This window comes from Heliangelus exortis, chromosome 15 (assembly GCF_036169615.1).
Source record: "Heliangelus exortis chromosome 15, bHelExo1.hap1, whole genome shotgun sequence".
Lineage (NCBI taxonomy): Eukaryota > Metazoa > Chordata > Aves > Apodiformes > Trochilidae > Heliangelus > Heliangelus exortis.
In genome coordinates this window covers 10,767,456-10,791,835 of record NC_092436.1, presented here as the reverse complement: position 1 = coordinate 10,791,835, position 24,380 = coordinate 10,767,456, and the positions used below count along the sequence as shown (strand labels likewise).

The window sequence follows — 24,380 nt, the reverse complement described above, 5'->3', positions numbered from 1 at the left end:
AAACTTGGAACAACTATTATTGTAGTAAAAAGACTACCAAAACCACTGATCTAAAGTAGATTTGAACATTTAAATAAAATTCTAGTAACTCATTATTAATAAGTTAATGGGGTTAAATAAATCACACATACTGCTTCCCTTCTTGCAAGTGTCTAACTCTTTGAAGAGGTGGATTAAGCCCTTTAACTAAATTCTTCCTTAGTGACAATACCACCTAGCCATTAGCTGCATGCCAGAAGTAATGCATTCCAAAATACTCCAATGAATATGCAAAGCAATGTTAGGGAGATTTCCCGAAGTCTGAATCCTTGACAATGCAAGAAGTGAAACCTGGTAGTAAAAAACCTATAAAACCATAGAAACATAGCTACATAGCTACAGTAAAAATAGTTTAGGAAATGGGTCTACCCTTTTAATGTACTATTTCTAATATTTATATTATACACCTTCGTGCCCATCCAAACTATGCTTTTGGGTCTTAAGTTTAAACCATTCTTGACTGGTTGTGATCTGGAAAAAGTATCACATTGATTTGGATTGGGGCTGCATTGTTTTCCTTTTAATGCTGCATTTGCTCTGTTAGCATGTGCTAAGAAATTCTGTAATGGTTGCACAGAAAGTGACATAACAGGTAAATTCTTACAGCTTAAGTAATGGCCACCACTTCCTCCAGCAAAGAACTGAATTGTAAGTATGGGATATTAAGGGACTAGACAAAGCATTAGACACAGGTGAGGAACTTGCTTATAGGAAGGTTGATTTTTTCTCACATTCTGATCAGTACAGTACCTTGCAGAGATATGTTCCAGTAGGTTACAAAGCAGTTTTCAGGTCAGCACTTCTGACTGGCACTGTCCTGCAATGTGCAGATGTAGTAGCTCATCTGAAGCTAGCTCAGTACCCTGTATGTAGCCTTTGCCTTGCCATGTTCAGCCACTCAGCTCTAAAAGTTCTGTATTTTCCTAGATACAAAGATTCTATTGGGGTGAATGTTTAATTATTTATTTTTTAACATTCAGCAGACTAACTAGAGTGTGCTGTGCTCTGCTTCATTGGCACAGTTTGAACTGCTGCCTTACAAACTATTGTACCTGCAGCCCCCACGGAGTCTTATACAGAAAAAGAGAGAGGTTATGGGAGACAGGCAGTAAAGACAATGCTAGCTGGGGGCTTGCTTAATGTGAATTTGGGATTAGAAAATAGACACATTAAAAAAATTATTGCCATAGGGATGTTAGAACTGAAGAGGTTTTTTAAATGTTTCATAGCCTAAGTGTTGTACTTTTTTAATGGGAATTTTAATGGATATTCTGCAATATAAATTCCCTCTGACACAGATGGTAAGGTTTGATTGTTCATTTTCCCAGTTATGACTACTGAAAAACAACAGCCTATCCTATACCTAGTGCTGGAAATCTCAGCAGTCACATGATAAGTTTTATCTTCAGTAGTCCCTGAGCCACTTGAAGTCAGTCTGACTGAGGGAAAAGCCAGGATCTCTGCACTATAAATTCTTACAGGTACTTTTGTGTCCATAAGAAAGAACTGGGAAATAACCCAAAGTTATAATTTAACTTAGTAAGAATATTCAAGAAGTGTTTTTTACACTGTATAATGCTTTTACTTTTTGCAGAAGACTCTCAGCCTACATTCCAGCTACTTTAAAATGCCTCTAAACACACTTTTCTTCATTCCTCCTTTTCTATTCTGAATAGAAGTTCAGCTTAAAGTTTCCGCTCCACTTGAGCTCCCAGACTACAACAGAAATTGATATAAAGTGGTGCATAGGTCTTGTCTTGGCTCTCTGGAAATAAAAGAATTTCTCCATTGAAGAACAGAGATTGTTTTCTGAGAATGGAAGTTCTGAACAAGAACTAGGGGACTTTGTGGCAGTAAAAGAGAGAGATATGTTTACTTGCCTCTTTTTAGAAAAGATATAACTGATGATAGAAATAGATGTCCAGGTAACTTCAGTGGAAGTAGAGCACCTTCAGGGCTCAAAGGTGGAGGATATCTACTAAGTTTATTATGTGATGAATAAAAAGAATGCAGAAAGAAACACGAAAGAACCACAAAGTGTCAAATACTGCCCATCACCATCAACAGGTAACTATAATTACTATAATTACTATTTGGCAAGAAAGATCCTATATATCATGGAATGAGACAAAACCCAACCTTGAGCACTAATAAAATTAGGGGCTACAACTGCCCCTAGTGAAAGCATAAAAACGGGGTGAAGAACTATTTTAGCTGAAGGAGAGATAAGAAAGGAACAACACAAATTTTCATTCTAAACACATTGAATTTTTTAGACTTTAGACTCAATATGCATTCACTGCATGCTTCCTTTGGATTCTGGGTTATGGCCCAAATTGTCCTGGTGCTAATGAAAAGCATACCATGGGAATCTGAATTCATAAAGTGTGTATTATCTTTTGAGGCTTATTGTCTTTATTGGCATTTGATGTAGGTGAGCTCCTGGCTCAGAATAGATCTGGTGCACTAAGCAGTTTTGCTCTTTGAATTTGATCCGGATTTTAATTTGTTCCCAAGTAACCTGCTTGTTTCATTCTTCCAGTAAAGAAAAAATTCAGCTTTGTCGGAGAAAGCAGCATTTAATTTTATATTTGGAAATAAGAAAATTATATTACGTGCTTTTAAACTTGTCATATGAAGTAGTTAGAAATTCATTTATATCAGAATGTGTAACCAGCTCCTTCAATGTGAGAAATTTACCAAAAAACTATCAGCTTTTTTCTTTTTTCCACCCATATGAAGAAAGAGTGGGAAGAGGGAGATAGTGGGTACATATTTTCACAAGTCCCAACACCTGCCAACTGGCTGAGATAAACTGAGGTAAAAGAGGGGAGAAGGTGGTAGGCAGAGGAAAGCTATTAGGAGAACAGTGAGGGTTACATCTACTGTGAGTCTGGGGTATTTGTATAGCTGGGACAGGAAATTAATATGTGTGCCTTGTCAGACTGAATATTGGGTATTCAGTCTGACATACAGTGATATCTTACTTATGTAACAGAGTAATAGTTTTAACACAACCACTGCCAAGAAAAAAAATAAAAAAAAAAAGGGAGGCTACAATGCTGCTGAAAACCACCAGTGACTGCATAAGCAGAAGAGAAATGCAGCAAACACCTTCCCAGGCAAATGATTACCTCAGCTGCATAATGGTTTTTCATGTGATGTCCCAAACAACATGCAAAAAGTTGTCTCTAGAAGAATTATTTGTTTCCTCTTATATAAAGAGCATGAAGTATGCAATCAAGTTATCATCAGGTGCCTGAAAACTTAGGAAAAAATGGTTTTCCTTCTAATCAGTGAGGTAATGCAGAGCCCAAAGGTTTCTAAAGATTCAAAAAGAAGAAAATTACTGCTAAGTCCATAAAACTCAGTGGTAAGGTTTTGTTCCAGGAAATCTCCAGCTGCATGTTTCTGGAAGCAGAGAGATTTCACACTGACAGTATTGCTCTAGTCTTGATCTTCTGCTCTCAGCTCCTGCTGGTGGCATCTGCCAGATGCAAAAGACAAGGCACAACACACAATTGATATGAAAACATTCCCATTATTGCCAAGGGATAGCAGGGAATAGAACTTCAATCATTCATACAAGAATCTCAGTCCAACAGATTATTATCCTTAAGAAAGAAAATCACTACTCTGTAAATCAGATTTAATCGACAAGATCAGATCTGGGGTTTTTTTCAGATTTAGTGGAAGGACATTTTCACACTTATTCAGTAAAGTACAACAAAATGCGTAGGCCTGGCTGTGAAATCTGGCCATTGTATGTGAAACTAAATATTATTCTAACAAGAGAGAACTTTCTGTTCACAGAGAGAAAGCAAAAGATTAAAGTAGCATTTATACAAAGCCTTAGCAAACATATACATACTATTGCCAAAATAAAGAATCAAAATACAAAAAAAAAAAAAAAAAAAAAAAAAAAAAAAAAAAAAAATTAAAAATAAATGAAAGGTAACAACGAGCATTTGGAAGGAATGGAACTACAAGAAGACATTTACTTTTTTGTGCTTCCATTTGATGTTTCCAAATGATGCAGGTAATGCTGTATGAAATTTTAGTTTTTACTGAATGTCATTTTGCTATTACATATGAACCCCTGAGATGAAAAGCTAGGTTTTTTTCTGAGCTATTTATTATTGTAAGCTTTTTTAATGCTTCATGTTCTACAGAAGAATACCTATGGTCCTATACAGTGATGAGAAATCCATCTTAAAGAGGATCTCATGTATACCCAAAATAACCTTCTGATAGAATTCCCTGGAAAACAGCAGGTGATGGGAAAAAAATAAATGTTTTCAGTCGTTAGTGATTCAATGTTATATTGTGTAACACAAAGAGGATGTTCTGGTCATATGAAGCCTTTGTTAATCCGTAGTAAGATATCTTCAAATCTAAACAGAAATCTGCCTGCTGTGACAGATTGAGGATTATCTACTGGATTCCACTTTCATTCAATTCCCTCAGATTATTTTGCAAAAGAGAGAAAATTAGATAGGAGAAAGAATGAGAAAGAAAACCATCAAGAACACTATTAATGAGATAATGCTAGGAAGCCTTACTAAAATAAGCAACGTATTATTCAATATATTATTAATTGAGAATGTATTTCTGGGATAAAGCACTAACGAGACCTACAGATCCATAGGTATGTCTGATAAAGCAAGAGAAAGTGTGACAGCAAACAAACATGAACAAACAAACATAATGGTCAGATAGATCAGTCACCTCTTGGTTATTTCATGTGCATCCTATGGCAGTGTGGTAGAGGATGCATTCTGCTTTTCCTCTCTAAAAACTGACAAAGACACAAAAGGCTTTGTACTGCAAATTAACTCTTAAAAGGCTTCAACTGGGTGTACAAAAGATGTTGATGCAGGCAAGGTAGAACAGTTCATCAAGGAATCTGCAATCACCTTTCCCATACTTATTTGTGGTGATGGTCGGCATTTCCAAAAGAATTGTTAAACCCTTGTCCAAGTAGATAATACACCAAAGGCAAACAAGCACGCAAGTGTCAGTGAATGAAGAATTCCACCAAATAATCAATAATTAAAAGTATAATCAGTTTCACCTTCTGCAGATTCATCTCTGATAGCTCTTAGAGTTATTTGATACAGAGAGTAAGGACTTTAGCAATGAGCCCAGCTTACTGTCCGTTACTATGCATGGGAGGCAGAACTAAAGGAGTCATGGCAGTGTATTGTGAAGGCTTTTTTAACATAGTAACAAGAAACCTGCTATTACTTCAGAGACAAAGCCAGTGGAGGGATTAGAAAAATGAGTTATTAAGATCACACTGACAAAGATGACAAATACAGGGCAGATTTTTGCATAAGTGAAGATATCCTGTGCATAGGTTTTAGATGCTAGAGGCCAGGGAAATGCCACACTCAAATAAGAACATAAGTAAGAATGCTGATAGGAGCTCTCAGTTCTGTGAGAGAAGGAGGGAGAGGAGGGAGAGGAGAGAAGGAGGGAGAGAAGGAGGGAGAGAAGGAGGGAGAGAAGGAGGGAGAGAAGGAGGGAGAGAAGGAGGGAGAGAAGGAGGGAGAGAAGGAGGGAGAGAAGGAGGGAGAGAAGGAGGGAGAGAAGGAGGGAGAGAAGGAGGGAGAGAAGGAGGGAGAGAAGGAGGGAGAGAAGGAGGGAGAGAAGGAGGGAGAGAAGGAGGGAGAGAGGGAGGGAGAGAGGGAGGGAGAGAGGGAGGGAGAGAGGGAGGGAGAGAAGGAGGGAGAGAAGGAGGGAGAGAAGGAGGGAGAGAAGGAGGGAGAGAAGGAGGGAGAGAAGGAGGGAGAGAAGGAGGGAGAGAAGGAGGGAGAGAAGGAGGGAGAGAGAAGCAGATACTTCCTAATTACAGTAAGTAACTTCTGTTTAAGGAGTGGTCATGTTATAAAGTGGCTTGGAAAAGGAGATGAGGCTTGTGATCCGTGTAATAATATCTACATTGCCAAGAACTGTCTTAGTGGCTAAACTTGAAGGATGAAAAGACATCTTTTGGCTTCTATATCCATAACTGAAATGATGCATTTTGCTCCAATAGCCTGCGAGGGCACTGAACCCAAATATGTCTGAGTACTACAATTTTGTTCTGTTATGTAGTAAAGGAAACTCAATTTTCCTGGAAGGTAAGAATTTGGAAGAGGTGAAGGTTACTAGTGGTAAAATACTTGGAGGATCTGAGAATATAATCACAAATACTGATATTTTTATTGGGCAAAAATTGCATTGTATTGACTAAACATGTTAGATATCTATAAGCTATTTGGGGCAAGGACACCCAATGCTACATTAATAATGGCTTTTTTCATTTTATTTCTTGGTTTCTAAAGGAAAAGTTAAAAAACCTCAGACTAAGATGCTTTAAACACTTAAAGCATGCTTTTAAAATGACTTAAAACCTTAATAAAGCTCTAATGCAGCACACGAGATTAAAGTCCCCCAAATCTCTAGGACCAAATTCTTATTTTCCAAATTCAGAATAACTAATGTGGCTCTGAACACTACATTTAAGAGATAATGCTGAGTAGCATGAAAATATTATTCTCTGCCACGGGTTATTGTGATATAGATCCACAACTTTTACCTCCTTGATGTCGAAAGGTTGTAAAACTAAGATGTGTCTGTTTTGCCCAGGTGAGGACAGTGTCACAATGTGCCACCACTGCTTCTAGAGTGAATTCTTATCTTTGAAATGAATTAGCAATTTTTGCCATTAATATCAAATCACTTTTAACTCCCCTTATACACTTTCAATACATTTTAACCACTTAATAGAATTTTTTTTTTGTCCTGGGTACATTTCTTAATGAGGACTCTTTCTATAATGAGTCTCAGAATTTACTATTCACTCATCTAGGGATTACATGTGTAAAAACAAAACCTAGATGCATTTTATTTTAAAATGAAATAGGAATAATTTTAGCCTTGCAGATTTGAAAAAGTGGATTTTATTTTAAGCTTTGAAATAAATTAATTGTTGGCCAGAAACCAAGAATTTTAGCTCCCATAGTAACTTTGAAAAAGTTCTATGTGTATGTGAAGGCTTTTGGAGAGTACTGGAAGAGAAAATTGTTTGCAGCTTTAATCATGCGATTTGTTAAGCAAGGGGGGGGGAAAAGGAAAAGGAAACACAATATATTTAAAACCAATTCTTGTGTTATTTTCCCTGAAGTACTATGTCTTAGGTTCCCTATAGTAGATAAGTAGTAGAAGTGAGTAAACATAATGCAATACATATTCAAATTTAAAAATGAGAAGCATTTTTAACTGCAACTGTTACCTGTATATGCAGTTTTCTGAGCTCCCCAGTAACATGGCAATGAAAGGATTTAATGAAAAAAAGATGAAGCATAATGGGAAAATCAGATCCTAGCATCACCAGTACAGATTTTAAAAAGGTCTTCCCAGTTTACCTGCAAGAATTCCAAACGGCATGTGAAGAATGTCTCTCTTTATCAGAGACACCATTTCTGCAATGACACTTTGGAAACTGAGGCAGCTAACCTGGGGTTCAGTTCTGAAAGGTTTTAAGAATTCAAGCCTTCATCCCGGAAAGCCCTTTCACTTATGTTTAAATGTTTACCAACACTGCTTTTTGTACCAGGATCAGAATACTGAGCAGTCTACAGTATGAAAATCATAATCCTGGAATATCCAACAGATACAAACTAAATATGCCAGCAAGTGTTTTCCATTTATGTCCTATCTTCTAAATTATTTCACTGGTAATGTTTGCTGGAATACTGTAGGGCTTGGAATAGCACCTTCTTTATATTTAACATTTTTCTTGAGGTTTGTCTGTCAAATTCTCATGGTATTCAAGAGGATAAATTGAAGGTAGTACTTGTGCTTCAGTGACTTCCACCAGAATTTTTTCTCTGCCAGTTATTTTGCATAAATCTGTAGCTCACAAAAAGCTGCTGGAGATGGGGCAAGGAAAATAGAAGATTAATTTATCCATGTAGGAGATATGCTATAGTCAATAAAAAAAAACCCTTTATTCTTCCTTAGCTTCTGCTAATGTGCCAATAATTTCAGGGGATTGCTATCTTTCCAAGTTTTCAAGTCTCCATCCTCACCTAATGGTCCCATCTGACAGTTGTCATGAGAAGACTTCCTGTTTTTAAAAGTTCCTGATTTTACAGTTTGAATAAGATCTACAAATGACCAACAAAATCTCTGAAGCATCATGGTGCCTTCACTGTACCCACAAACAATGAGGTCTGAAACCATCTGCCTTCTGCCAATGAGCTTACTCTTCATTGCCATGGTGCTTTGTGCAGCTGCCCTAAACATCCTCAGGGATCTTTCTTCAGTGCTCACAAAGAGCAAAGTCTCCATAAATGATAACACATGTAGCTGGTACTCAGACCTCTTAAATGGGAGGTAGCTGGTACTCAGACCTCCCTCCCCCACAGCTGGAATTGACTGGTTCAAGATGACCAAATATGTCAGATGGTGACAGTCGTTTATCACTGCTTGGTCTTCTGTCAATTCATTTTAAAGATAACTGCTGGTGCCTTGGTAGATGTTCCACAGAGCTCCGAGAAAGGACCAAGGAAACCTGCTGGGGATCTGGACATTGGGGCCTGAATGTATGGACATTTCCATTTACATCTGAAAGAGTTTCTGCAGCACATTGAGTAGATCCTTTGATTTAGCCACAGTATAGTGTTCCAGCAAAGACAAAAAAAACCCAAACAGAAAACTCTTATATAGTCTTTTGAACTGAAGGAAACTTTTTCAGCTCTGGATGTCTCTCTGTAGTTTGTATCACTCTCTGTAGTATCTTCTTCACTCTGTCTTATTCCATTGCAAAGCCTATATTGAAACCCTACATCTTTGAGGCCTTAATGTGATTTTTCCCCTCCAGGAATTTCAGAAATAAATCAGTAATAGTTCTACCTCATAAACTTGATTCCTGATGCGGTTTTTCAGAATAATGTTTTTGGAATATGTTTATTCATCAGCTGGTGGTTTTGACCCTTGTAGCCATGTCCACAAATTAATCAACCCCACTATTATCTTCTGGTTCTACATAGTTATTGTTCTGATTCTTGCCCTCTTTTTGAATTTTGAGGCATCTTTCTTGATCCCCAAATACTATCTAAATACAAAATAGACTTTTAGTAGCTTTATATTTAAAAGTTTTTTTGTCCTTCTACAAAGAAAAAATTGCCTGACCATAATTAGAACACTGACAATTTATAAAATTCTACTGCACTGATGAGATAGTAGAAAAACACATGGCAAAGTATTTCTGGAGGAGAGAGAAACATCTGGTTTAACTGCTACAGAAATTTCATTGATTGACCAGGCATCTATGATTAAGTTTTTTGACTTTTTGTGTAGTACAATCATAGTTTTATACAAACAGTAAGAAGCAGTGGCTCTCTGAAGAATGAGTTATTTACCCAGTTATATAGTGCAGAGAAATACAAGTCTTGTAAGACAGAAGAAGCCTTGAGAAGTGAACACAGGATGAATAGTAGAGCAGTATAGGCACGGGTGACATGGCTATTAAATAACCCTGTCTAGGTGCATATTACAGCAGAGGTGCAAAAAATCCTTATTCATAAGCTAGGATGTTCATATGCCCCACAGCATTATGGAGACCCCGATCTAAAACCATTCTCACATTACCAACCACCAAAGTCCACCAGAATTCCACAATAAAACCAAAATAGGCTATTTCATCAAAATAAATAGATTCCACTAGGGGAATTCAGGCACATTGGTTGACAATTTTGCTCCTCAGCTGACACAGAGACATTAGCTTGCCACTTACATTCTTAATGTATCACACCTCTAGTGTTATCAGAACTAAATTTCACATCCACCCCTGCACAGTCTGTTTTATGAGCATGAGTGCAAACAGTGTCTTGCATGAGATAAGTTGGTTTATGTGGGAACACATGGGTTACTACTGGTTACCATGCATTAAAAATGAAGTTAAATCAGAAGCATTGGTTTCAAACCAAAACAAAACACCAACAAAAAATCTAATTTTCACCATTTGCTTACACTTATTTTGTGAATGGGTTAGCTTCACGACGAGTTAAAGATATGTGTACCAAGCAACTATTTTCTGTTCATTCAGTTCTTTTTCAGAACTCATTTCTGTCTAATAACATTTCAGTAATGATTACTCCATAAACCTGAAAGAAGAAAGAATTAAGAATATTCTCAGAATAAACCTATACCGGTTTTAAGTTTATTTTAGACTGGTTCTCTAAGCATTCAGGGTTTATCTGAGCCACTTGGTTTACCAAAGCTACAGGCTATGACATTCCTGATAAGTGCAAGGGAAGTATTATCCCAGTAATACAATGGCATTTCCTAAGGCCCAGTTAATGATTCTCTCTTCCCCCATAATGAGATTTTTGCCATCATGTTCAGTCTTCACCAAACACAAATCACAAAGCCCATTCATGTGTCTATGTTGTAATAATGGTTTACACCCACAAGCATAGATGCTGTAATTTGGTTTATCATAGCAAGTAGAAGGACATTAATACTTTCAAAGGGGTAGGTTTTAAATGCTCCTGACACTGGGATCTTCCCAGTGCTGGGAACACCACATTGTAGTACTTTGCTTGTGTATTGAGACATACAAGACAAGAAAGAAAATGCTCCCTCACAGATCAAGAATCTTTCTTCTTTCATTTTTCAAATCTAATTGAGCAATAGGATTGGGGATTCAGGACTATTGCTGTTTAAATAGATGGCTGGAGGGCATCCATGTTTTCCTAATCTTACTAATTGAGAACAGAATTAAACTTTTAATTTACAGTAAGACTTGAGAGCAATCTTTTCTAAAAGTAATCTATGTTGCTGGGGAAGAGAAGTTACTTATAACAGTGACAGACTACAGTAACATACAATCAAACACAGCTAGAAAACATGAAGAGAGCTCACATTAAAAAGTCAGATCATATATCAGAAATGACCATTAACTTCACTCCTCTTGAGCTCTCCTAGCTACAGCAGAAGTCTGCAAGAGCTGAATAACAGCATCTGGCAAAACTAATGCTTCAAGTGCCTTAGATTTCACATACAGAGGTACACAGAAGAGTTTACAATAAATTGAAGGAGAGAAGGGGATGGGAGGGAAAAGAAGTGGAGAGGAACATTAACCAAAACCTAAACATTTTGAAGTTCGCATAATGCCATGGTTATGCCTTTTAAAATCAGATATATCTAGATAATTTCAAATAAAGTAGATCAATGCAAGGTAAATCTATGATGCAGAAGAACACATGAATCTATTTCTCCCTTTTCTGTTTGCTTCTATCTAATGCTTTCCTTTACTTGCCACTAAAATCAGTAGCCACAATAGCAGTAGAACGGGATACATGGATAGATATTATCTCCAGTAAACAAAATGTAAGAAAACATATTAATACAAAATTTCAAATTAAAAATAATAATAATAATAAAAAAATCAACATGTTAAGTTATGTAGGTTTATCTGAATCATCTGATCTTATTTTCCTCAGAGCCCTCATAAGTATAAATGCTGCTCTTCAGGCTCAGGCTGTTCAAAATGAATGATGTGTGCTTGTTCCTATAATTATGTCTCATTCCTTACTGGATACACAAGTTGGTTTGATCCCTCTACATTTTGCTGGTCTCTCTGGGGACAGCATATATTTCCTCTTCCTGCCCACAATTTTATACTGTGGTGCATTGTTCAATTACATTGGTCTGTTCTGATAGATCTTTGATCAATGTATTGAATCAACATGCTTCATTTTTCTGCTGGAGAATCTGTTCCTACACTGCTTGCTACATTTCAGCCTTTGGTCCTTTGCCAGGACTGTTAACACTAGTCCCTGTTTCTGGTAATTTTGGTGATAACTGGCCATGAGGCCATTTTATTGGTGCTAGAAATATTTAAAAAGAGACAATGTTCCTCATGATCAGCAATGCAAAAATTGCACTACAATTTTTCAGTACAGTGAACTAGAAAACACAATAAATGCTACAAACCACAGGTTTCATTGGTAACGTTCAATCTATGAGCTTGCTTAAAATGCTTTTTCACAAATTTACAGCAAAGAAGGAAAACCTGAACCAAATTAAAATTTTCATTTTTCACCCTTTGTATGTAAGCACTTGCCACATTCAGCTGAAGCTGCAAAGAAGAAAAATAGATGCCTTAACTCTAACTACAGAGGAATAGAATTTATGATGCAATTAGGCATGAGAGCACATCTTGGGGAGGATGTATAATGATGGAAAGATAAGCCAGTCTGTTCTGACTTACAGTTTTATCTTAATTAGCTTTATTAATTTAATATTATCTTTTAATATAAAGACATCATGGCCATGACAATTTAGAAGTCTGTGAAAAGGATTAAGAATTAGACTGTATTAGTGAAAATGGGTGACAAGTACCAGTGAGGGTGCTGTGAGCTGCTGAAGGACTGGAGGCAAATCTGTAAAAGCCAGAGCATGACACTGGGGTTGTGTGTTGCCAGGTATCATCTCATTCCGTGGAAAAGAGTGTAAACCTTCACAGGAATATTGCTGGCCTTTAAAACTCAGTGCAGGCATAGTTTTAGAAATGACCAATTGCTGGCAATCCAGGGCCTTCATGGACTGTGAAGATGATTGAAAAGTCATCTGCTGGGAGTCCTCATCTATGCTACTCCAGTGATTTCTGGGTCTTGAATACCCATTCTGAGACCTTTGTGCTCAGTCCCTACATAATCGTAGTGTTTCAGGTGTAGCAATTTATTTATGAGAATTATAGTATTATTTTAACAATTACTTTATTGTACACTTCAGTACCTCTGTGACTTAGGAATGACAGAAAAACATGGCTTTATTTTGCCTTCAAGCAGTGATCATTTCATGAGAAGTTATTAAATATTTAATTCATGGAAAAATGGCAGTAGCAATAACCTGGCAAATAAACCATCTTCTACAGGTGACTTACCTAAAATCCAACCTACTGAAAACATTAACTAGAGGAAAAAGTATTTTCTTTCTTCTTGTGAACTTCCAAAGCCTCCCTTTGCTGCACGACTACATCAAGTAGCCAAAATACAACTAATATTCTCTAGAAGCCAAATCTGAAACAAGTTTTCCTGAAAATATTGCTGATCTACTATTTCAGAATCTTCTGAAATAAGGAGGTGGACTTTGTGCTGGGCTAATGGTTGGACTTGATTATCTTAAGGATCTCAAAGGTTTATCTTAAAGATCCTTTCTAACCAAAATGATTCTATGACCCTAAAGCTCCATCCAGGTACCAGAATTATAATCTCACCAGCACCTGAGCTCTAGGTAGTGGGAACAGGACAAGACCCTTACTCTGTGATTTCTCAGTCCAAATCTCTCAACACATGCTTGATTTCCTTTTCTAGAACTACTGATAATTCACTGCATCTCCTCTTTTCCTATTAAGGAAAGCATTACTCTGTGTTTCTGTCCCTCATGTGGGACAGAAACTTGGGAGTGAGGCTACTTGGGATGAGGCTAACCTTCACATTACCTGATCTGCAATCTAAGAAAAGCAAAGGTTAGATATTATGATGAACATTTAGTAGTAAGAAAAAAATATATACCAATTTTATAGTTAAGATAGAAGCCTAGTCCTGGGCACAGCCTTTAAGATTTAAAGACAAATAAAATAGAAACATGAAGAGGCAGAGAGAACTCAGCATACAGCATTGTGAAAATATTTTCTGTTTCAGTTCAGGTATCTTTACTCAAAATACAATTGTCAGTCAACAAGAAACAACATAGATATATTAAGATTTCCACTGGCACTGTTATCTCTTGCATAAACACAATTTTCTATATTCTCATGTCACATCTGCATTCAGCATCTCTGTATCCACACTGGGAACCTGGGATACACCCTTCCCTCACCAAGACTGTGTTATCATAATGAATAATGTATGACCTACAGATTAGGGTAATTTTTTAGGCACATCAAAAATGAATTTAGCTTGACTATTCATTAAGTTAAACAGTGCTGTTAGATAAAAGAAAGAAAGAAAAAAAAGCTTTATCCCAGTCCTTTGCTGAGAGATAGAAAACATTTGAGAATTAAATGGAAGACTCATTGTATGTGTGAGTAGTTTATTAAACCTTTGCTGCAAGCTCTGTACCTTCCATAGCCTACTTGGTATGAAAGATGAAATCGGGCAGATTTTTTTTGACAAATAAACTTCAGCTTTTACTTAGAGTTAAACTAATTAGTTGTTGACTATTCAGCACTTCCACAGCTCCATTTTCTTTAGGCACTTTGTGACTACTCTGATTCTGCTCATAAACAGTGATGCAATTTCAGGCAGATTCCAGCCACAATAATTGGCTCCTGTGTGAAGTTTCTTGATAGAACAATCAGAAATAGCTAAAATTCAGTTTCTATATTTAGAAAAGTTAAAGGTCAGAGCCTCAGCAGGTATGAACTGGAGTCTATTATTTAAAGTCACAGGAATTACAGGGATTTTGACTACACAGATACAGGACCTCACATCTGAATGCTGAAAAAACAAGCAGCCATGGGAGGTTTTTGCACTGGAGTGTTTTCTATCTTCTACTACAAACAACAAGTCATGAAAATCTTGTTCCTGGGGATTAGGAAATATTTACCTTATTTCAAAGGGATATCCTTTGTGAGTTAGTGCTCACTAATGAAATAAGACAATCTGTGCCCAATCTGTCCCTCAGTTTAGATTGGAAAATTTATTGCTGCTGTGATTTTAAATAATGTATAGTGCATCCTTACCACCATATGGTACTGTGCTTCCAAGAAATGCTACGTATGGTTCTTCTGGAAGTCTGATTCTTCTCTATCTCTCTCAGATAGAGATGTTATGGAACAGCAGAGACCAAAAGTTAGAGGGCTGACTTTATGTTGGCAATTAAGTAAAAAACAGTAGTTTTAAAATAAATAGCCCACCCTTTATTTTGAACTTTCAACTACAGAATTTAAGCCAAAAAGCTTTCAAGGATAATAATGTAAGACAACTACATGCCATTACCACAAATATTTGTTAAATTTTACTAAAGTGGTTATTTTTATGTATCAATCTTTACTTCCATGATCTTTACTACTTTTACTTCAGCAGAAAAGATATCATGCTGAGCCTAATAAAATTGAGAACGGATTCCCAGACTGTTAATGTGGACTTCCATGTTTCCAGACCGCTAAGAGAACAGTGTATCGGCTCAGTCATGAAACCTTTGCCTAATGGGCTTTGCTGTGTCTTCTGGACAAGGTTCAGAAAACATGGGAAAACATTTTTTTTCCTAACTCATCTGTGATTTGATTTCTCAGTAGATAGATCTTCTAGGATTGACTGAACTCATCTTCTACTATTTCAACATATTTCCAGCATTGAAATAATTCTTTCAACACTAAGGGGTTTGTAAAAGAGATCATGCCAATGAAATAGAGCATCTTTTCACTGGGTCTGTGTCTTTGGTTGGTGAAGCCAGTTGTGCCTGCATTAGGTACTTCTTCCCACAGAGGTTACACTTTCTGCATGAATGATTAAACACTACCCATGTGGTATTGCAAAAACCTTATAGATTACATGCATTAACAAAGGTCCTGAACAGTAACCTCAGTTTGTCCTAAAGTTCCATCTCTCTAATGAGCACTCAGAAGAGCTATGTATATGCTATAAATCAAGTTACAACTTCTTCAATGCAGAATTTGGATTAATAGGTGTATTTTATAGAGAAATATAAGAAACAGGACTTAGAAGTCTTTTTAGCCCCTGCCACGGTAAAAACCTTACTGGCAGAATGAGGTTTGTTTGTAATTGTAGAGTGAGATATTAGTTCATAGATCTTTGCACATTTCACCAAATAAATCTAAAAATAGGATTCAATTTTATGCCGTCACCCCTCCCACAAATATGCCTGTAGCCCTAATTAAGGCAGTTGCAGATCTCAATTAATAAATGCTAATTATCAATCAGAAAATTCTGCCTTACATCTGGTTTGTGAAGATGTATTTCAAGCAGTTTGACACACAGAAAGACTTCCTCAATCTTAGGCACTCATGTTCATATATATATGTGTGTGTGTATGTATATTATATGTTATTAATTACAATCATAGCTACCTCATGCAGGCTTAGCTGGCAAACTGAGCAGGGATTGGGCAAAATGACCTCCAAAGCAGCCTCCTAACTTTAATTACTCTGAGACTGGAAGCTTCAAGTTTGGGTTCTGACCCTCTTAAGCCGTCTCTTTGCCAAATAGGGAAACTGGATTTAGGTGAAGCAATCCTGTGCACTGAAAGTATTAATATCAGAAGTGGGAATCTCTCAGACAGTGAGTTCTCATGGCAGTGCCTGAAACATGAGCTTTCAAAAAACTGCAGTCTGCAAACTACATTAATAGATCTGAAAATACCTACAATTTACAAAAATAAAGATTGCAATATGGGTATAATCTGGGCTTCATGGAATTTGCTGTGGACATGAAAAGCACTTGCAAAATTTAGGCTGTGTGATCAGAAGGACTGAACTGAAAGCCTCAAGGAGATGAAGAGGGCTTTTGTCATTTTAAGTTTCATTAGCATTAATGGCATTGCACAGCTATAGCACTGCTCATCTGGACAGATACACCTCTGATTGTTCTGGCTGGTATGAAGCTTTTACACAGACATTTAAATAGTTGGATACCCATGCCAACTTATGTTCCACTTAGAATTCAGATGAAAGCTGAAATTCAGTGGCCTTTCTTTCCAAATTACATTTGTCGTGTTCCCTCTCCTTGTACTAATCTCATCAAACATTTGCTGTTTTTTGAGATTTAGAATGCCAAAAATGGCTTGAAATAGCAGCAAACAAACAGCTATTTCTTTCCTACAAGTAATTATCAAGAGCAAATGGAAGTTTTAGTGACTGTAGACTGCTGTTCAGCGAGGCCATTCTAGATTTGAGGCAAGTCTTAGACAAATAGACTTTTTCATCTTCCAATTTTGCTCTGTCCACTAATATCAGATCCTATTACACCATTAACTGGCTGTTTGACTTTTAAAGCTCTCTCATCACATTAATATTCAGGAACACATTGCCTTCGTGAAAGAATGTATATGATGCAATTTTTCTTTTCCATTCAGAAAAAAACTGTTCTTTTTGGAGAATGGGTTTGACTGGTTATAAGAGAGGAGTGTGGCTTTTCAGAGAAAGAGAGGATTTTTAATTCATGTTGCACACAATCTAGTGCCTTCTGTTTGCAAAGACTTTATTTCCTTTCCTCCAGGAGGGAGAACCTTGCTTCAGTTCTGTTCCTTTGAATTACAATTAGATCTTTGAAGTCCAGACAGCTGAATAAACAAATTTCCCCCATCAATTTAAATTATCCTGGCCTATTTGTCAGTACCAGCAGAACACTACATAGCATGTTGCCAATCAAAACTCTGCTTTTAATCACCAGTAAAACAATACAGATTAAGGCCTGTGTAGCCAGAGGGAGGAGGTTGGGTTGCTGAAGCTCCCACATGCAGGTTGCTGGTGTAGGGTGGGTAAGGTAGTGCCTGGAGGCTGCAGCCTGTGCTACTCAGCACATGTAATGAAGGCACAGATTAATTAAGTTTCCAGGCTCAGTTGAATGGAACACAAGCCTGGCCCTCGTGCATGCTGTGCAGTCCTACTTGCTACAGCCCTGTGCAGACTCTCAGGCTTCCAATTTCCCTGTACCTTCAGCACCTCTTGGGAAGCAGAGTCTTATACAGAGAGGAACAGAGATGCTGTGACTCCTTGCTGTTAGGTTCTGCCCATGGGGAAGGAAGAAGCTAAAGCCTCTTTTGTATTTAAGTTGTATTTGTGCAGTTTACAGCTCCCAGGTGCTCAGCACAGGGAAGCCTTCAGGTGACCCACTCTGGGTAGATCTAAGCAAGGATGCAGCAGGCCAGCAGCTCAGCTGAGACACAACCTCCTTTAACTGGAGCAATGACTGGAAATAGTCACCCCCTCACTTACTGCATCCATGACCATTCTCAGCCGTGTCTGCTCTAAAGCTTGTGTACTAAACATGAGTTCCAGCCCCCATGAGAATCTGCTGCTCTGTGCTTTCCCTACTTCTGTACAGACTCTGAAACAGGAAAATTAATTTTTCTGCTTTTGACCCATTTGCATTCAAACTCCACCCACCAGCTTCAGACATTTGTATTGTTATTAAGATTTTCCCTATCCAGCAGTGCTCAAACTTTTTCACAGAAGCAGGTCAGAAATGAAGGGCACTGGCATATTATGCAAACAACTTGGAGTTGCCTAACACCAGTCAGCTGATTACCACTGACATTCTGAAATTAAAATGTCTGACAATGTCATATTCTTAAGTAGTTCCTATCTTCTCTCCCAGAACTGGAGGCACATATGTTAAGAAAACAAAATCTCCAATAAGGCTACACATTTCTGATTCCAAACTTGCCCTTTTTACTCTGCTAAGGAGGTTGGATTGCAGTATATCTGCTATCATACTGGTCAATAGGAAAAAAAAAAATGGTAGACTGACTATTTCCCCTCTCTGGCTTCTGTTAGCAAACGTGAGAATGAAAACCATAAGCAAGAATTCACTCTGAATTTCCCAAATGAGTAATAAGCTCGAGTTCATCAGAGTGGAGAAAAGCTTTGTGACAATTTATTTAAATGAATCTAATTACTGGCCTTGTCAGGAAGGTGTTGGATCAAATTGTTCTCTCAAAAAGAAGAAACAAAACAACACTGTGCATACAAAGTGATATTTTGCTGGAGAGATACATATAAGTGACAAACTTGTTTCAAAATGGGTCCAACCTGAGTCAGTGGGAGAAAAAACAGGCATACAAAAGGTGATAAGCACTGATGGTTTCTTCAAATAGATAGAATATTATTTCAACTGTTATAAAAGGAATTATTGCTAAAGTGAACTTTTATGTGAGTCTTCTTTCCTGGAGCAGGACATTTTTGAATGTTTTGTACAGTACTGTTAAAATCTTAATTATGTGTGCATTGTCTCAAAAGATCTTGCCTGCAAATTTGTGTTTTTGCAACGCTCTCCATTTCTTCACTTTAATTTTTTTAACAGTTCCACCCAAAAGGGAGATGATGATTATGAAGATTACACTTCAAATAAGACTTGGGTTTTGACTCCCAAAGTCCATGAGAGTGATGTCACTCTTATTTTAAATGGCTTGCTGGAAGGATATGACAACAAGTTGAGACCTGATATAGGAGGTATGTTGGCTTTCCTTTTAAACCACTTTTGACTAAGCAGTGAAAAGAACAAATTTTCATACCATAATATGTTACATAGAAAGCAGAAGCCATGCAAAGTAGTTACGAAAGCAAAATAAAATGCAGGAAAATGTGGCATGAAAAGTGGTCATGATTTTGGAAGCTGACATAATTTAAGATTTATTAAATATTTCAGGATAGATTTAGCAGACTGTTGTGATTTGCTGAATCAGGCTGCTTAGAATGATGCACATGCATAGGGGTTTGGAATTCTGGGGAATGAAAAAGCAAGTTTTTTTCTTTATAGATCTGAGGGTCTTAGAGAATCACAAATAATATACTGGCAAGGAAGATTCCACAGCCTGATCTTTGCATGATATGATGAACACAGAGCCTGGAACAGCTGCAGGTCTGCAGTGACTGAAGCAGCATGGGCCCTGACTTGCACAGCAGGATGAGAAGCAGCTGGGGAAAGGGGCACAGAGAAATACGTTGACAAAAAACCAAGGCTGACCTCTCCAGGTTTCCCCATGGCCAATATAATTGTACAGACCTGAGCTTGGGCTCAGAATGGAAGTGTTATCTGACTGAACCCTATTTTGCAGCATTCTTTCTCTCCACAGATTACTGAGGAAGCTTTAAGAGATAAATCTCCCTGAGTTGCTGCAAGCCAGTTTGAGAAGGCCCCATGTGTGCAGCAAGCAGGCAGACAATACCTCTGGAGAAGAGGATACAGCAGTAATAAGATTATAGAAAAATGCAAACAGAACTCATGGATGAGGCAGGCAGAAAAAAAAGCAGAAAGCAGCAAGGTTAATGAAGGAAGCTGTTTCTAACAAGTTTATAGAGGCTTATAAACCAAGGAATTTTTCACAGTAAGGGATAACATAAGTATTTAACCTTCAATGTATGCATTTGGTGTAAATTAGCAGAGGAATTTGTTTTATTCTTCCAGTCCAAGACTGAAGAGAACAGAAAGGAATTAAACCTTCATAAAAGCATCTAGGAAAAAAAATAATGTTTTGGTGTATAAGGAAAAATAATAAAGCTACAATAGAATAATATCGCAATAAATCAATCTATTTAGAATAGATATTCCCAAGTTCTTTACTACAACAGTGGTGAAATACTGCAACAAGTTGCCCAGAGGGGTGGTGGAGGCCCCTTCCCTGGAGACATTCAAGGTCAGGATTGACACAGCTCACTGCAGGGGGGTTGGAGTAGGTCCCTTCCAACCCCCATTATATTACACCATTATATATTCCAACCCCTCTATGCATTATATGACTCTATAATGTAAAATCAGTGATGCGAAGCAACACAAATAGTTTGCTTGGTTGTGTTTTGTCAGAAATGTTTCTGTGACCTGACACAAAATATACTTTAAAATGAGTCCTATTTGTCTGGGAGTGGGTAACAGCTCTGCTTTCACTGTTTGTTCTCATAGCATAATTCTCTCTGACAGAACAAACAATACAAAAATTTGTCTCCAAATGTCTCCAACTATTTTCAAACTGGAGACATTGCTGTAAATTTTTATTTTATATGCACAGTTACATTTAGGGTAACCATAGACATCAAAAGAGGTACTAATATTTTGCTTGTGTTTGAACTGTGCAGTTGATTTTGGCCTTCACTGATGTTACTGATCCTTATTGTTTCTCTTACAGTTAAACCCACAGTAATTCACACTGACATGTATGTAAATAGCATTGGGCCAGTGAATGCTATCAATATGGTAAGTCAATGATTGTCAATTTTCCTCCAGTTTTCACATTGGTACAAAGCCTCCATCATTTTAGCCATGCCAAACTTTCCATTAGTTTCCATGTTGTGCTATGCCTCTATTATATTTAAAATCTCATTATTATGATGAATGTGAGGACCATACGAGCTATGAACCTGTACAAGATAGGGAAACTGAACTATATGCTGAAAAAATTAATAATTTTAACCTGTACTCATACTTTCACTTGCAAGTGCTTTGTAGGAGCTTATATCCTGTAAAACTAAGCTTTCATATTGCTATAAAACAAGAAGAAACTTTCACCAGTCATATTGCCACTCTTGCTACCAAGAGAGGAAAAAAAAACAACAAAACAACAAAAAAGCCTAGATCCTATCTCCTCTCCTTTTTACATAGTTCCAACAGAGAAATTTAATTATACCTTCATACAGGTGGGGGAAACTGGTCTGGCCTTAGGACAATTTCTACTTCATTCATGTAGTTTTCATGCATAAAAGAAAATTCAGATTTCATTGTTCCACTCTATAATTCCCTCTGCAGCTTTTGGCTGCCCAGTGCTGACAGGTAAAATGAGACTTCACCACTTCTGATATCAGCTGGGAGGGCACAGGCAATTAATGGAGCTGAGTCAGCTCAAATTTTTCCTATCCTATATCCAAAAGACTAAATAATCGTTTTCTGACCTGATGAGACATTGTTTGAGGTGTGGAGTCAGAATTAAAAAGGTGCTTACACCACTTAATTGCATCTTAGCTTCCCCTGTCAGTGAGAAAATAACAGAATAGTTTTAAAACTGTAATCTTTAGTAAACCATGCCCTTGAATATTGGCAGAAAATTGTTTTTGTCAGCTCTAGTATCATCATCTGCACTTCACATTTTTTCATGTGAAAATAAGGAAAGCATATCAGGAATTATGTGAAATTCTGAGTGCTCTGTTTTCATCAGTATTTCTGGTTAACACAACAGGAATATACAATTGATATATTTTTCGCCCAAACGTGGTATGACAGACGTCTGAAGTTCAACAGCACCATAAAAGTGCTCAGATTAAACAGCAACATGGTTGGGAAGATCTGGATACCAGATACATTCTTCCGAAATTCCAAGAAAGCTGATGCTCACTGGATAACAACTCCTAATAGGATGCTCAGGATCTGGAATGATGGCAGAGTGCTGTACACATTAAGGTATTTATACCTGACTTTAATTTCGGTTTCTCTAGGGAAAGCAAACAAAAATATGAATTCTGGTTATGTGGCATTAACTGAAAGAAAAAATATTTTTTACTATTTACTTATGCATGCAACCTTAGAGAAGGGAAATACTGAGAAGATTCTAGTTGCATGCAATTTATTTTATATGGGCATAGAAAAGTTTTATTTCTTCCTATAGACTGTACTGTCTCACTTCAAAATTATCACCTTCTTCTACTAAAATGAATTTAAGCATAGCTATAGCAACTAATCTGCATTTTCAAGAGTGTTTTATTGGGTTTTTTTTTATTGTTTTCTGCCAAAAAAGAGGTTTGAAGAAAAGTTATTACTCATTATAATGGTAATTAATAGATCTCAAGTTTCTGTTAAGAAAACTTTCTAACATTGCAACTGTCTGAATTACAAAGAGAAGCTTTATTTCATAGTTATTTTACATTTATTACACATAACATCACCAGAAGAGATGAGAGAATATTCGAAATTGAAATCCAGTGCAAGTCAAAGTCAGTCAGACAAAAAAGGTCCTAGGTCCACTTTCAAAATGTAAAATTTGGACTTAGCTACACTACTGTCTCTTCCGGTTTCATCACCTTTCTCTTCAAAACCCTAGGTTTCTCTCATTAGAAAGGTAAGCAGTTATCTGCTGTTAATGTATGCAGAGTTCTAGTGACACACAGCAAGCATCAGTAAGGATTCAATCTGGATTAATCCATAAATGATATAAGATAGAATCATCACAGACAGGTTTCTGTCCTGAAGAGAAGAATGCTATAGAAGAGATGGTTGATCTGCTCATTCACCTTCCCTAGGCTCAACAACAATACACCCTGACCAGCAGGAAACCAAACTAAATTAGCAGGCAGCTTGCATATATCAACATAGAGTTCCTGAAAAAATGCCCACGTGAAAAAAAACAAAACAAAACACAAAAAAACAAAACAAAAAAACACCAAAAAACACCCCCCCAACTAAAAAAAAAACAAAAAAACCCCCGAAAATCCCACCACTGTACTAGAGGGACAGATGACCCCAGAAGAATATAGAGTTGCATCTGAGCACTTTAGGACAACGTTAGAAAAGTCAAAGTTCTGCCTCAGGACATGAAAGCAAAAAGGATTTCTACATGTACATCCTCAGCAGAAGTAAGAATAGGGAAAATATGGGCACACTGCTGAACAGGAATGGGGACTCAGTCACAAAGGACACCAAAAGGCTGTAGTACACAATGCCTTCTTTGCACTTGTCTTTCCTGTTAAGACCCTGCCTTCAGTAACCCCAGCTCCCTGGGACCAGTAGAAAAGTGGGAAAATGAAGATTTACCTTGATGGAGTGAGTAGAACTGGTTATGGGCTAAATAACTAGATATGGAGGTGGATTCCATGTGCCTGAACTGACAGACTGGGGCTAGGAGATCCATGCTCAGTACCAGGGAGACACACCCGGGGTACTGGGTCAAGTGCTAGGGTCTCCAGTACAAGAGGGGTATGAGCTTACTGGAGAGGGAGAGACTCAAAGAACAAATAAATATCACTCTGCTCTTACATTTTTCCTCCTTTTCCTTTTTCCCTCTCCCATCCCACCTGCTCCCTCCTTTTCAAAGTATCATGCAGCTCGTGGCAGGGATGGAGCTATGTGTAGACCAGCAATAATTAAAGGACTAAAATGCTGGAGTTTTTAGCAGGCACATCAGGGGATAAGCCTCATTTAATTTTGGATTTCTAAAAGTAATGTCTCCACTTGATCCTACACCAGCTGAGTGATCATGGAGACATTCCTGTAGAACCTACACCACCAAGTTATCATGGAGAGACTCCTGCTATTCAGTAGGTAGAAACACCTTTTAGTACATTCTTCTGATTTGATTTAAATACCTTATTTTGGCATGAAACTATATAAGAATATCCTCAGAGTGCCTTTCCACTAGCCATGGCTGTCTTGGATGCAGATGTCTAAATTTGGACTCCCATCCATCATTGTTGAAATACAATCTTTGTCATGTAAAATACATTCCCCTAGTGCATTATGGCATGTTGTGACACAGGGACTTGTCGCTGCTCATGAGATGACCTCTATCACCACTTATGGATTTGCCAGCATGAGTAACACTGTCATTTCTGATGCATAAGAACAGAACCTGAATACCATATTCTAATACACTGTCCAGAAAGCAGCTATCAGGGCCTG

At 37.4% G+C, this 24,380-nt stretch overlaps 1 protein-coding gene across 2 annotated transcripts in view; it reads left to right on the top strand.

The window, feature by feature from the left end:
• GABRG2 (gamma-aminobutyric acid type A receptor subunit gamma2) overlaps positions 1-24,380 on the top strand; it is a 62,005-nt gene that overhangs the window by 4,514 nt on the left and 33,111 nt on the right. For both annotated transcript variants that reach the window (XM_071758538.1, XM_071758537.1), the window contains exons 2-4: positions 19,086-19,234; positions 20,905-20,972; positions 21,949-22,169. In XM_071758538.1, coding sequence (XP_071614639.1) covers positions 19,086-19,234; positions 20,905-20,972; positions 21,949-22,169 — 438 coding nt within the window. The remainder of the gene's footprint in view (positions 1-19,085; positions 19,235-20,904; positions 20,973-21,948; positions 22,170-24,380) is intronic.